Source organism: Diplotaxodon limnothrissa, linkage group LG16 (genome assembly GCF_057381915.1).
Source record: "Diplotaxodon limnothrissa isolate DT_005_m linkage group LG16, D_limnothrissa_male_GT1.1, whole genome shotgun sequence".
Classification (NCBI taxonomy): Eukaryota; Metazoa; Chordata; class Actinopteri; order Cichliformes; family Cichlidae; genus Diplotaxodon; species Diplotaxodon limnothrissa.
Window position 1 is genome coordinate 19,212,444 of NC_140611.1, and position 11,809 is coordinate 19,224,252.

At 41.4% G+C, this 11,809-nt stretch overlaps 1 protein-coding gene across 1 annotated transcript in view; it reads left to right on the plus strand.

The window, feature by feature from the left end:
• The first annotated feature begins 545 nt into the window (after positions 1-545).
• The window catches only part of me3 (malic enzyme 3, NADP(+)-dependent, mitochondrial), a 13,675-nt gene continuing 2,411 nt past the window's right edge, over positions 546-11,809 (plus strand). Inside the window, exons 1-12 of the mRNA XM_085375096.1 lie at positions 546-769; positions 1,090-1,312; positions 3,664-3,797; positions 4,429-4,578; positions 4,832-4,907; positions 4,999-5,160; positions 5,322-5,425; positions 5,501-5,610; positions 6,519-6,616; positions 10,195-10,308; positions 10,393-10,498; positions 11,105-11,247. Coding sequence (XP_085231222.1) covers positions 1,091-1,312; positions 3,664-3,797; positions 4,429-4,578; positions 4,832-4,907; positions 4,999-5,160; positions 5,322-5,425; positions 5,501-5,610; positions 6,519-6,616; positions 10,195-10,308; positions 10,393-10,498; positions 11,105-11,247 — 1,419 coding nt within the window. The 5' untranslated portion in view covers positions 546-769; position 1,090. The remainder of the gene's footprint in view (positions 770-1,089; positions 1,313-3,663; positions 3,798-4,428; positions 4,579-4,831; positions 4,908-4,998; positions 5,161-5,321; positions 5,426-5,500; positions 5,611-6,518; positions 6,617-10,194; positions 10,309-10,392; positions 10,499-11,104; positions 11,248-11,809) is intronic.

Genomic DNA, 11,809 nt, shown 5'->3' on the forward strand with positions numbered 1-11,809 from the left:
ATTTATACTGCTGTGTATCTTGTACTTGTAGGCAACAGTGCTCCGGGGTATCACCACTCAGGCAAAGCATGTTGTTCACTACATGAAGTCTTTCCCAAGTGCTCTAGATTTGTAGATACTGTCAGGCTGCAGCAGAGGGAGCCAGCACATTTTAATATGACCTGTGACCACAGATGGTTTTATCTTCTATGTTTTATTTTCGCGCGGTGTCATGACCAGTGACTGTTGAAAACATGTATATTTATTTACACAGTCACTGGTCGTGACTAAGGCTTTTGAAATGTCAGTTGGTGCCAGGGAACTGATTTTTTATTTTTATTTTTTTCAATAAATGTGGCTTACAGTGACTTTCAATGTACTTGCATATAGGTGATCAGGAAGATCAAGTGCAAACATTCACTTTATGCGCATGCTTCTACTATTAAAAACAGACTGCGGTTCTCCTTGGTAATCCAATCCACGGAGCTTAAAGTGTCATTTCTATGTGCAGATGCTGAAGATGGAGGCTGTGAGGATGGAGACTGTGAGGGGGGAAAGTGGGTTAGGCTGCAAGCTGATTGGAGAGGCTGACTGAAGGAGGGAAGTGAGTCTGGATCAGCTGTTAGCTGTCGATCCTCCTTCCTCCCCTCACCACCACCACCCTCCCCAGCGTCAAGTAAAAAAAAACAAAAAAACAAAAAAAAACAACCGGAGTACCCGGCCAGAGAAGACACAGCGTCTGCCTGTGAAGACAGAAGTCAGGTGGACAGCAGCTTTTCGTAGATTTCAGGTGAGGGCAGCGGCTAACGAAGTATTAGCCACATGCTAGCTAGCATTAGCAGCTTGACAGCATTCCGCCGGTAAAGAAAAGCTGCTGTTAGCTTAGCGCCACGGAGCAAGGTTTCTGTAAAAACATGCCTATCGCAGCGGCTTTAGTCTTCATCACTGACTCATTTCAGTGCTATCACTGTATGTGTGAGGTCTGCTGAGACCGGAGCACCTGTTGTTTATCTTAGTTGGTGACCCGGGTCAGACTCTCTTGCAGTGCAGGATCAGCTGAACCCGTATTATTCACAGCATGTATTCTGTGTCTTTGCTACCCTCTGGCAGCATGAACTCTCTCCCAGGAAGAGCCGCACTGTCCCTGTGCAGGCGCACGGCCACAGGCGGGATGATGAGGGTCCTTTCAGGTGCCCCGGCTGCAGGGGTCCTGTCGGCCGACAGGGCCTCTTTCCAAGCTGTGCGGGTCTGCCACTCCGGGACAAGCCGCAAGCCCACCGTCAATACCAAGAAGAGGGGCTACGACATCACCAGAAACCCCTACCTCAACAAGGTGAGCACACGCCTGTCCTGTATTACAGCTTCCCCAATCCAGAGTGAGGAAAGCAGCACATCTTACAATGCTTCGTGCATATGTTTAATATCAGGTAATGACGGCATACAGTGAGTTTTCCACTGCAGATTATGCTTATTATTATTATGGATCAGTCACTTCTACTTTAGATCCATGTAGATGTGATTTGCCTGTTGTGTGCCTTTAAATGATTTTAGTTGCTTCTGTTGATGTAACACAGCTAATGAATAATGTGTGTGATGTTGTTTGTATTACACACAGACGCACACAGAGGCCATATGCCAGAGCTGATAGTGGCTTCATAATCAAAGCCTAATCGTAATGTAAATGTATTTCTTTTGGGTGTGTAACATAAGGTGAAATGGTAAAATGACCAAAGATTTGACATTTATGAGCAACGCTTGGGGGGGGGGGGAAGCATCACAAAAGGCACCGAGGTAGTAGCAAGCGCATAATTTTAAGGCCATAACAAAGGACATTAATATACTTTTTTAACTTTGATGTCAAACTACTGCAAGGAACCATATTTCTTAAACCCAGCCTGGGTCACACAGCTGTGTCTACAGGCCACATGATGTCCCGCATACCATGTATGATGGTGAGGGAACATAAACAGAGAGTACAATAAAAATATCACATTCTGAACTGCTCCTAAGTAAACTATGAATGCCACAGCACTTCCTATTTATACAACATAGTAGACTGACATAGCTGTGAATGGTCTTTCTACAGATTCCTGTAACATCTGTCGTACTCTGCCTTTGTCTCTCCTTGTGGAGTGTAATAAATACATAGACTGTCACCATTTTCAAAAAGTGAATTCACAGAGAGAGTACTTTTTTGTGCCTTGCTAGCACTGCAAAAACACCAGATTTTGCTTGATATCAGGTCGGTCATGTTTCCTTCCACCAGCGCTGGTGTCGAGTCAGCAGCTACGTGCTGATTCATAGGTCAGTTAAGTGCAAGCAATCAGGAAGTGAAGCCCCGCTTAGATGAAAAAAACAACTTTTCAAACTACCGAGTGAAATCTTTGTGTTTCAAACTTTCTGTCAAACAGCACAGATGACAGTATGCAGTCTGCACTCAGTGTTTCCATAGAAACCAGATGAGCTCTGATCACACAGTGTTACAGTCCAAATCAGTCCCCCTTCCCTCACCCAACTAAAAAAAAACACATTTAACTGAATTAGTTCATGTGAATCTCATTGTACCCTTCGCTGTATTGTGCTGTAAAACTATATTACAGCTTTTAATCTTTTACCAATGATAAGGTCTGATTAAAGGTTAAGCTAATAGCACTTTACAGCTCACACACAAGCCCACATTTTCAGCTTCACTTTCTCCTCCGTGTGCTAACATGCTGTGTGTAACGTGGGTTGATTATAACTCCTGGTGAGGCGTGTCACCTTAATGGGTTTACTTTAGCGCCTCTTTACTTGCTCGCTCTGATAGGTTTTGCACATCTTTGTTAATCTGTGACTTTCTTCTCAGTCACCTCTGCTTCCAGGAATACATTAAAATGTTTTCCATACAGTTGTCCTTCCTTCTTTCTGTTCAACGCCAATCTTTTTTGTTATTTAATGTACTAATGAATCATCGTTTCCATTTAACGACCTGCCCTAAGCTGCAGAACCCATTGTCGAGCACGGTGGTGCCACGTGGCATGCAACTCGCAATTAAAATGCAAAGCGTGCAGCTTGTGTAATAACTCTAGGAGTAATAGTTGTAAATAGCACTATCATATTTCACCCCCCACTCTGCCAGCATGAATAATTTGCAGGACATGGGCTCATGAAGACCCACAGAAAAACAAGCTGAGCCTAGAAAGGCCAGTTTTTTCCCCATGTAGGTCAGTGTTTTCACTAGAGGAAGAATCAAAGGAAGGGACGAGGAGGAAAGAGAAGTCGAGCTGACAGGGGAGTGGGTTCAGGCTCCCTTTACTATTGGGCAGAATAAATAGATTAAACCCCACACCCCCACCTATGAGCACTCTTTGTGGGAAGAATGCCAGCGTGGAGGGAGGAGAGCAGCAACAGTAACTGTAACCAGAAGGCAGAAGGGTACAAGTCTGCTGACCAGAAAAAAAACGTCAGTCTCCTTCTCCTGTTGTTTACTACGTGTTCTTTTTGCTCTGCATTTGTTTTCAGTGCAAAGATGGCAACCGGTTTACATAAAGAAAAAAACATGGAAAAGGCCACCGTGCTTGTATATGACTAACTCATAATTAAGCTCAAAATTGTGATGCCTAAAGGATGAGTCATTGTGGTCTGGATTGACTGAGTTGGTTACTTAGTTTAGCGTTACATAATCGGCCTTCTTCCGCCCTACAGGGAATGGCATTCACCCTGGAGGAGCGCTTACAACTGGGTATCCACGGCTTGCTACCCCCCTGCTTCCTGTCCCAGGATGTCCAAGTCCTGCGCGTCATGAAGAGCTACGAAACACGCACCAATCCTCTGGACAAGTGAGAGAACAGACTCATTAACAATAAAGCTGGTGCTGTTCAAGATGGAAACCACACGACAGCTGCAGAAGTTCAGTGAGGTTGACCCACTGAACATGCTGCTTATCAGGGCTCCCGCTAAATGCTTTCAAAGCAGTGTCCAGACTTGTGGTTGTTTCACACATCATATGTGACTCTTTCCAAGTCATTAAAACTGTTTGGTTAAAATATTAAAGCCACAATGGTGCAAAAATGCAGTAATACCAAAGCGGTGCTTTTCAAAAAACAGTATGGCCCTGTAGTAGAGTCAGAGTGTTAACCGACCTGCCTGCAGTCTAAAACAGCCACAAACCTTTGAGCAACTGAAATCTTACATGAAACAAGAACGGCACAAAACCACGGGAGAAGTTTTCCTCAGTTCCCAAAATTTTGTCCAGATTTCAGTCTTGAACAAAGCGGTTCACTGAATCAAACGACCAGCATCTCACTGCGTTTAGCCAAATAATGGTTAAATATGCAAAAAAATAATAATTTTTAAAAGGGGTTTTAGGGAATTTTTGTACTAGACACATTGTAATTATACAGAAATATTTAGATCAGAAATGGCCTACTGCGTTTCTGAAACACATCATAATGTTTTTTTCTGTCTCAGGTACATCCTGTTGATGACACTACAGGACAGGAATGAGAAGTTGTTCTACCGTTTGCTGACCTCTGACATCGAGGAGTTCATGCCAATCGTCTACACTCCCACTGTCGGCCTGGCTTGCCAGCAATATGGACTCGCCTTCAGGAGACCAAGGTAAACTTCATTCCACTCATCAGCCACTTCATTAGGTACACCTTGCTAGTGCTGGGTTAGATATTTGCTTTAATTAAAATAAATGGGTTAGATTTGAGCCCCACACTGAGCATCGGCTTAAATGTTTTTTTCCTTGTTCTCATGCTTGTTTTGGGCTCATTTTTGTGCCGTTTTTGGTATGCATGTGCATCGGCGTCAGTGTCAGTCGGAAAACAGATTTAACTACTTGTATCATCACTTGACTCATTTACAGAGGACTCTTCATCACCATCCATGACCGAGGCCACATTGCCACGATGCTCAACTCCTGGCCAGAAGAAGACATAAAGGTAAACGGCACGCAATTAATCTGGCGGCTGCTGATTTCTGAGAAAATAATGTCTCAGACACGTTAGTGAAAGTGTTTGCCTTCATCCACAGGCCATTGTAGTGACTGATGGGGAGCGTATCCTTGGCCTGGGGGACCTGGGCAGCTATGGGATGGGCATTCCTGTGGGGAAGCTGGCGCTCTACACAGCCTGCGGTGGGGTTCGGCCACAGCAGTGTCTCCCTGTGCTACTGGATGTTGGCACAGACAACCAGGTGAGCATGACCTCAGAGCAATCAGGTTTTATGAGCTAGTATAGCAGCTCATAAAACCTGGTTCATCAAAGATCTGGCAATAGTTTACAGATGTCGATGCATGCATGCACGGTTTAAGTCTTTCATTAATTTGCTGACCTGTTAAACGTCCTTCCGTTCAGGCACTGCTCAATGACCCTCTGTACATTGGACTGAAGCACAAGAGAATCAGAGGAAAGGAGTATGATGAACTGATTGATGAGTTCATGCAAGCAGTGACAGATAAGTAAGTGAAAGCACAGGTGAATGAAGGATGAGGAGGCAGTGCTGATGTCAGACTAACCACGCTGTTCCTCCACAGGTACGGGATGAACTGCCTCATACAGTTTGAGGATTTCGCCAACAGCAACGCATTTCGCATCCTCAACAAGTACAGAAATCGATACTGTACCTTCAACGACGACATCCAAGGTGCTTTATTACTCATGGCGTTACAGCCAGGAGCGTCTTACCTTTTATAATATACACTACAATATGTTGATGGGTTCAGTTGGGTAAAAAATTTCTGAAATCTTCCTCATTTCAGGATTCCTGTTTCAGAAATACAATGCTTCAGACAGCAAACGAAAACGTAGCCAACACAGATCAAGATTCTGTGAAGACTCAAAACTAAAAATGAAACAAAGAAGTAAAAATAAAGCAGCTTACTCTAAACAGGCGGTTATATTTGCCCTCACTAGCCTAAGTCATAAAGCACCAACTGTTCCCCAGTGATGATCATCATTTTAGTTCTGCAACAAAAAGGAAATCAGAAAAACTTTATCTTTGTTACTGTAACGCATCAGGTTACTTAGAGGAAATCAAATAGCTGCTGCTTCAGCAAACTTCTTAAGTCCAAGATCAGCTACTTTCTGGCTGTTTAGTACAGTGACGCAGGTCATACAAATAAAAGTCAAACTAATGCTTTGTAATTAAAGTAACAGGTCATACTAGCTGAAGAAAACCACACATGGAAATTTAAAAACATCAGTGTCAGTTCTGATAATGTTGCCCCTTTAATTTTCTTTCAATAGTTACAAAGTTTCACTTCAACACATCAAAAAGTATTTATTTAAATTTCACCATCTTTACTTTCCGTATTGTCATCGTGCACTCACAGTTCACCTGTTAACTATTAACTCTCACCTCATCAGTGAGAGTTAACCTGAGGGTTTTCTCTGGACATTGACTGCTTTTTCCCACTGATTTTCAACCACGTTCTTCTACCTGACCACTTTCATACAAATCCTTTTCTGTTTGTTGTTTGTACAGCGTTTCACTGTAAGAGATCATGAGAGAGACTTCAGACTGCAATCACGAGTGTTTTGTTTTTCCTGCAGGCACGGCTTCTGTAGCTGTTGCAGGGATCTTAGCAGCTTTAAAGATCACCAAGAACAAATTGTCAGACCACACTTTTGTCTTCCAAGGGGCAGGCGAGGTAAGAGGATTTGCTCTCTAGGATTTTATGGTGTTTGGAGCAAAAATAACTGTCCTTAATCCCCGAGAGATAGGAAAACAGTGCCTTCTGTCAAATTGGAATGACAAAGGGTTTCATTTACTTTTACAAAAAAAATGTTTGAAAGACAAAATGCCAGATTTTACTGTGTTTTGAATAAGAAAACATGCTATACACTAGATTTGTAATTTGATGCCAGCACTACATTAAAAAATAATGAGAAAGCAGCATTTTTCTTTGAGAAGTAAAGTGCACAATGTGTTTCTCCATTTAGGTTTCAAGAAGAAAATAAAAGACAGATCTGAATGTTTGAAAATGTTTTAGAAAAATTCTGTAAAGATGAGATGAAAAATACTCAAAGGATAAATTCAATTGGTTTATTATTTAGATAAGTTGGGAAAAAAAGTTAAACAAGCAAGTAAATAAAGAAAAAAGGCAGAGGAGACAGTGGGGAGGAAAAACTGCCTTTAAACAGGCAGAAACCTCCGGCAGAACCAGGCTCAGGAGGGGACAGTTAACTGCCGGCACTGGTTGGGGGGGGTTAACAGAGGTGGAGCAAGACGAGGCTACATCAGGTGAGGAAGCAGTAGCATCTCTCCTCCGGAACAAGTGGAACCACTTTTTCTTTTTTTTTTCATGCACTTTTCCACAAGCGCTTTTTTCTCCAGGATGAGATTTCTCAGCTCATCGATTGTTTCTGTGTTTTGCTTTTCGCCGGGTACACCGGCTTCCGCGAGTGTGACGCTTATTTTGAGCGATGAAAAAATAACAAAATATAATTTTATTTGTATATTGCAAAATCACAATAATCTTCCAATTTAGAACTACAAGTTAACAAAAAAAAGAACTAACATAAATAAAATACACTTCAGCTAAATACTTCTAATTTATTTTCCCAAACCACGCGGAGCCGCACTATAAGGACTAAAGAGCCGCATGCGGCTCCGGAGCCGCAGGTTGCCGACCCCTGATCTAAAGAGTATAACAAAAAGGGGGAGCTTCCTGCTCAAAAATGAAATGTCCCCACTGGGCGATCGTGGCTCAAGAGTTAGGAGTTTGCCTTGTAATCGGAAGGTTGCTGATTCGAGCCCCGGCTTGGACAGTCTCGGCCGTTGTGTCCTTGGGCAAGACACTTTGCCCGTTGCCTACTGGTGGTGGTCAGAGGGCCCGGTGGCGCCAGTGTCCGGCAGCCTCGCCTCTGTCAGTGCGCCCCAGGGTGGCTGTAGCTACAATGTAGCTTGCCATCACCAGTGTGTGAATGTGTGCGTGAATGGGTGGATGACGGAACGTGTAAAGCGCTTTCCTTAGTAAAATAAAGCGCTGTACAAATACAGGCCATTTACCATTTTTCTGGGCGTGGGTGCTTAACTAGTTAAAAAGAACAAAAAAACAAACAAACATCTGTCTCCTATTTTTAATGTCACACAGGAAAGAAGCTTCAATATCTGATGAGAAGACATTCATTTGTTGGTGTTTGTGGTGTTTGGTGCAGTTTTGGTGTTGTTTTCTTGGTTGTTGTTTATTTACATGGAGATGAAGATCTCTAACAAGTTGATTTGTTCACATTTGCTCATCTTAATTTTTAAGAGGAATGTGTTTTTTGAGTTTGTACACTATATGCATGTAAGGCAACCGTTTCCTTTTTCACTATTTTTGTGTGCTGCATTTTTCTCTTTTAACAAAAGGGGAACAAAAGACATTTAAGTCGACCTAAGATGATTTGTTTCAATTATCTTGAAGGTCTTACTGAGGTGATGCAAAGTGAAACATGCTTTCTTCTTTTTTGGTAATATGCTGGAAAAGCTTGAAAATTGACCTTGAATGTGCTTACAAAGTGCTTGAATTTGACCCTGAAAAATGTGTATGAACCCTGCCATTAGCTGTGTATATATATATATATATATACAGTCTGCCATTAATGGTGCACAGATGTGGAGATTCACATGACATGTCCACTAATGCACCTCTGTAGCGTCCCAGCTTTCGAAATGTGTGCGAACTGACGAATAAGATGGTCGTTATTCTTTTGAGTTTAGAGAATACAGCTTCCATAACTTTCTAGGAAAATTTCAGTTTTGGATTTTTGGGTCATGGGACAGTTTTCCACTTCACCTCATTCCATCTTGAACGAGCCCAGCCACCAGTGAAAGTGGTTTTAAGGGAGTTATTAACACTGCAGCACAGTGTCTGTTTGTAATGCTAGGCCCTAAATCACATATTTGGTGATTTTTATAAATTCAATATTCTAATATAGCAAGCAACTTTTCTTTTCAGGAACACAAAATGTAAAAAGATTTTCCTAACATTTTTATTTGTAGTTATTTATTCATCGTTCATGTCACGCCCGGCAGCTCTGATGGCTGACACGTGTTTCTTATGTCTTTTCTTTACTTTTTAAAATTTTGCATTGGTTGTTGTTAATGAAAATAGACTGGCAAATTGTTTATTAGCAAATAAATAATAATAAATATTATTTGCTTTAAAGATCACAACCATTTAAGGTTCTGTGTTGTCTCTCGCAGAGAGAATTATCTCTGCTTTTGATAAAATGAATCATAAAATCAGCTGATCTTGGATAAGCAGAATAAAATGAATGGATGCATCATGAAATCCACAAATTCTTTGGTGAAAATTTGTTGAATTTTGTGGTTCCTGGAGTGATAACCTGGAGAACACCAGCTGCCAGTTTGGCTTTAGGAGACACCATTTCGTCGTTTAATATTAGGCTTAATACCCTTTACTTTTTACCTCTCAGTTGTAATAGGCTGATCAGGTATTGTCGTAACTCGGCCATAATGATGTAAATATAGTTATAGTGCTGGAATAGGTGACTCAGAGGAAGTCCTAAGAGGCTGGGTGGCTTCCCATGAGTGAATTTTCTCCATTTATCTCTTTGGAACATCGCCTCAGATGTTTATACACCACATCTGGATGTCATTAAAATTTGGCTCTTCTCTCGCCTTGGTTATTCCTCACCCTCATCTCTCTGGGCTCTCCTTTTTCTCTTTCCCATCACCACCAACCAATCGAGGCAAAAGGCTCCTTTTCCTTAAGCCTGGTACTGCCACCGGTTTCTTCCTGTTAAAAGGGGGTTTTTCCTTTCCACTGTCGCCAAGTGCTGCTGATAGAGGATCATCTTGTTGTTGGGGGTTTTCTCTCTAACATTGTAGGGTCTTTACTTTACAGCCTAAAGGACCTTGAGGTGACTATTGTTATGATTGGGTTCTACGTCAATAGAACTCAATGAATAAAAATGTCCTTCATTTGACTATTTCATTACCAAGTCTTTCACAGAGTGGTCCAGCTATCTCCATCTTTTTTATTGGTGTTTTTTTTTTTTTTTAAATACCCTCTCCCATTACAAATTAACTCAATTTGTTTAGCATTACTTTCTAGCATAATCCCAGTTTTTTTAAATGTAGTGCTGGCATCGTATTCAGAATTCACTAACTGCCTTTGTGCCACCGTAGCCTAAATATTTATTCAGATTAGGTTTGTATCTAAAAGTGGGGACTATAATGCAGATGGAGAATTTTTCTTTTCTTTTCTCTCCCCACCAGGCTGCTTTGGGTATTGCTCATCTGCTTATAATGGCCATGGCCAAGGAAGGATTGAGTAAAGAAGAAGCTGCCAAGAAGATCTGGATGGTGGACTCAAAGGGCCTCATTGTGAAGGTAAAATATTTCCTCATGTGTTTCCTAAAGCAAAAAACAGCTGGATGTGGAGTCGTGAAACAAGATCTTTATACACAAATACAGGGAAGAAGCCACCTAAACCATGAGAAGGAGGAGTTTGCTCATGAGCACGCGCAAATCAAAACGCTGGAGGAGGTGGTGAGCACCATCAAACCCACTGCCATTATAGGTGAGTTTACTTCAGTAAAGTGCATGCAGTGGATAAATCCTGGGATTTTTTTTAGCTTTGTATTACTTTAAAGGCTAAAAACATCCACAGTGTCATACGTAAAACTATTTTTTTAACCTTTTTTATTTAACCATTTACACTAATTCCCAACCAGGTACAGGAAAACACACAACGCTATTTAAGGTGAATTTCTTGCATCCAGCTTTGTTTATTACAGTAACACCTTAGTAATTTGCTACAAATCAACTAATTCTCTCTCTTTCCATTTAACCCAATTCATCAAATTCAACAGTATTTTCAATGTTTATTGGTTTAAATTCCAAACACTGCATGTTTGATGAACTGCCAGAATTGTAGAACCACTTGGATGACAAGACAGCGTTGTTTCAACATTCAAGTTATAATTTTTTAAGTTACTTAAATTAAGTTAAATAAATTAAGATAACTACAAAAAGAAATGGATCCTAACTTAAAAACTAAAAACTGAGGCTTTAATTTTAAACAGATTTCACTAAACCAGGATCAGAGTCCTTTAAATGCCAGCATTGATACATCGTGTTAGTGCCGTTGTTGTGGTGAACCTGGCGTGTTCTTGTTTTGGAAAAGGCGTCGCTGCAATTGGAGGAGCCTTTACAGAGAAGATAATTAAAGACATGGCGTCTTTCAACGAGAGGCCAATCATCTTTGCTCTGAGTAATCCTACCAGCAAGGCCGAGTGCACAGCAGAGCAGTGCTACAAGCTCACAGAGGTAACGCTCAACTCAACTCACCCTCCCAAAATTACAACCCCAATTCCAACAAAGTTTGGATGCTGTGTAAAAATAAAAAATGAGTTTTGGAGTTTATTTATTCACAATAGGGTGGAGAAGGCAACTGAAAAAAATGTACAATTTTAAGAAAAAAATAAGGTCATTTTTAGTTTGATGGGAGCTGCGTGTCTCAGAAAGGTTGGGGCAGGGTTTATGTTTACCATTGTGTGGCTGTAAACATCTGGGAACTGAGAAGACCAGCTGTCGGACTTTCAGGAGAGGAATGCTGACCGATTCTTGTCTGATAAAGGATTCGTCATGTTTTTTGTTTTGTGACGCTCGAGGCGTCTTCAGCCAATGAAAGGTCTGGAGTGCAGGCAGGCCAGTTCAGCACCCGCACTCTTCTGCTACAAAGCCATGCTGGCCATATTGTAGATCCGATATGTGGTTTGTCATTGTGCTGTTGAAATATGTAAGGCATATGTTGCTTTAAAATCTTTCAGCACTGGTGGTGTCTTTCTAAGTCACGGACATCCAATATTGATTGTTGACCTGATCCTTC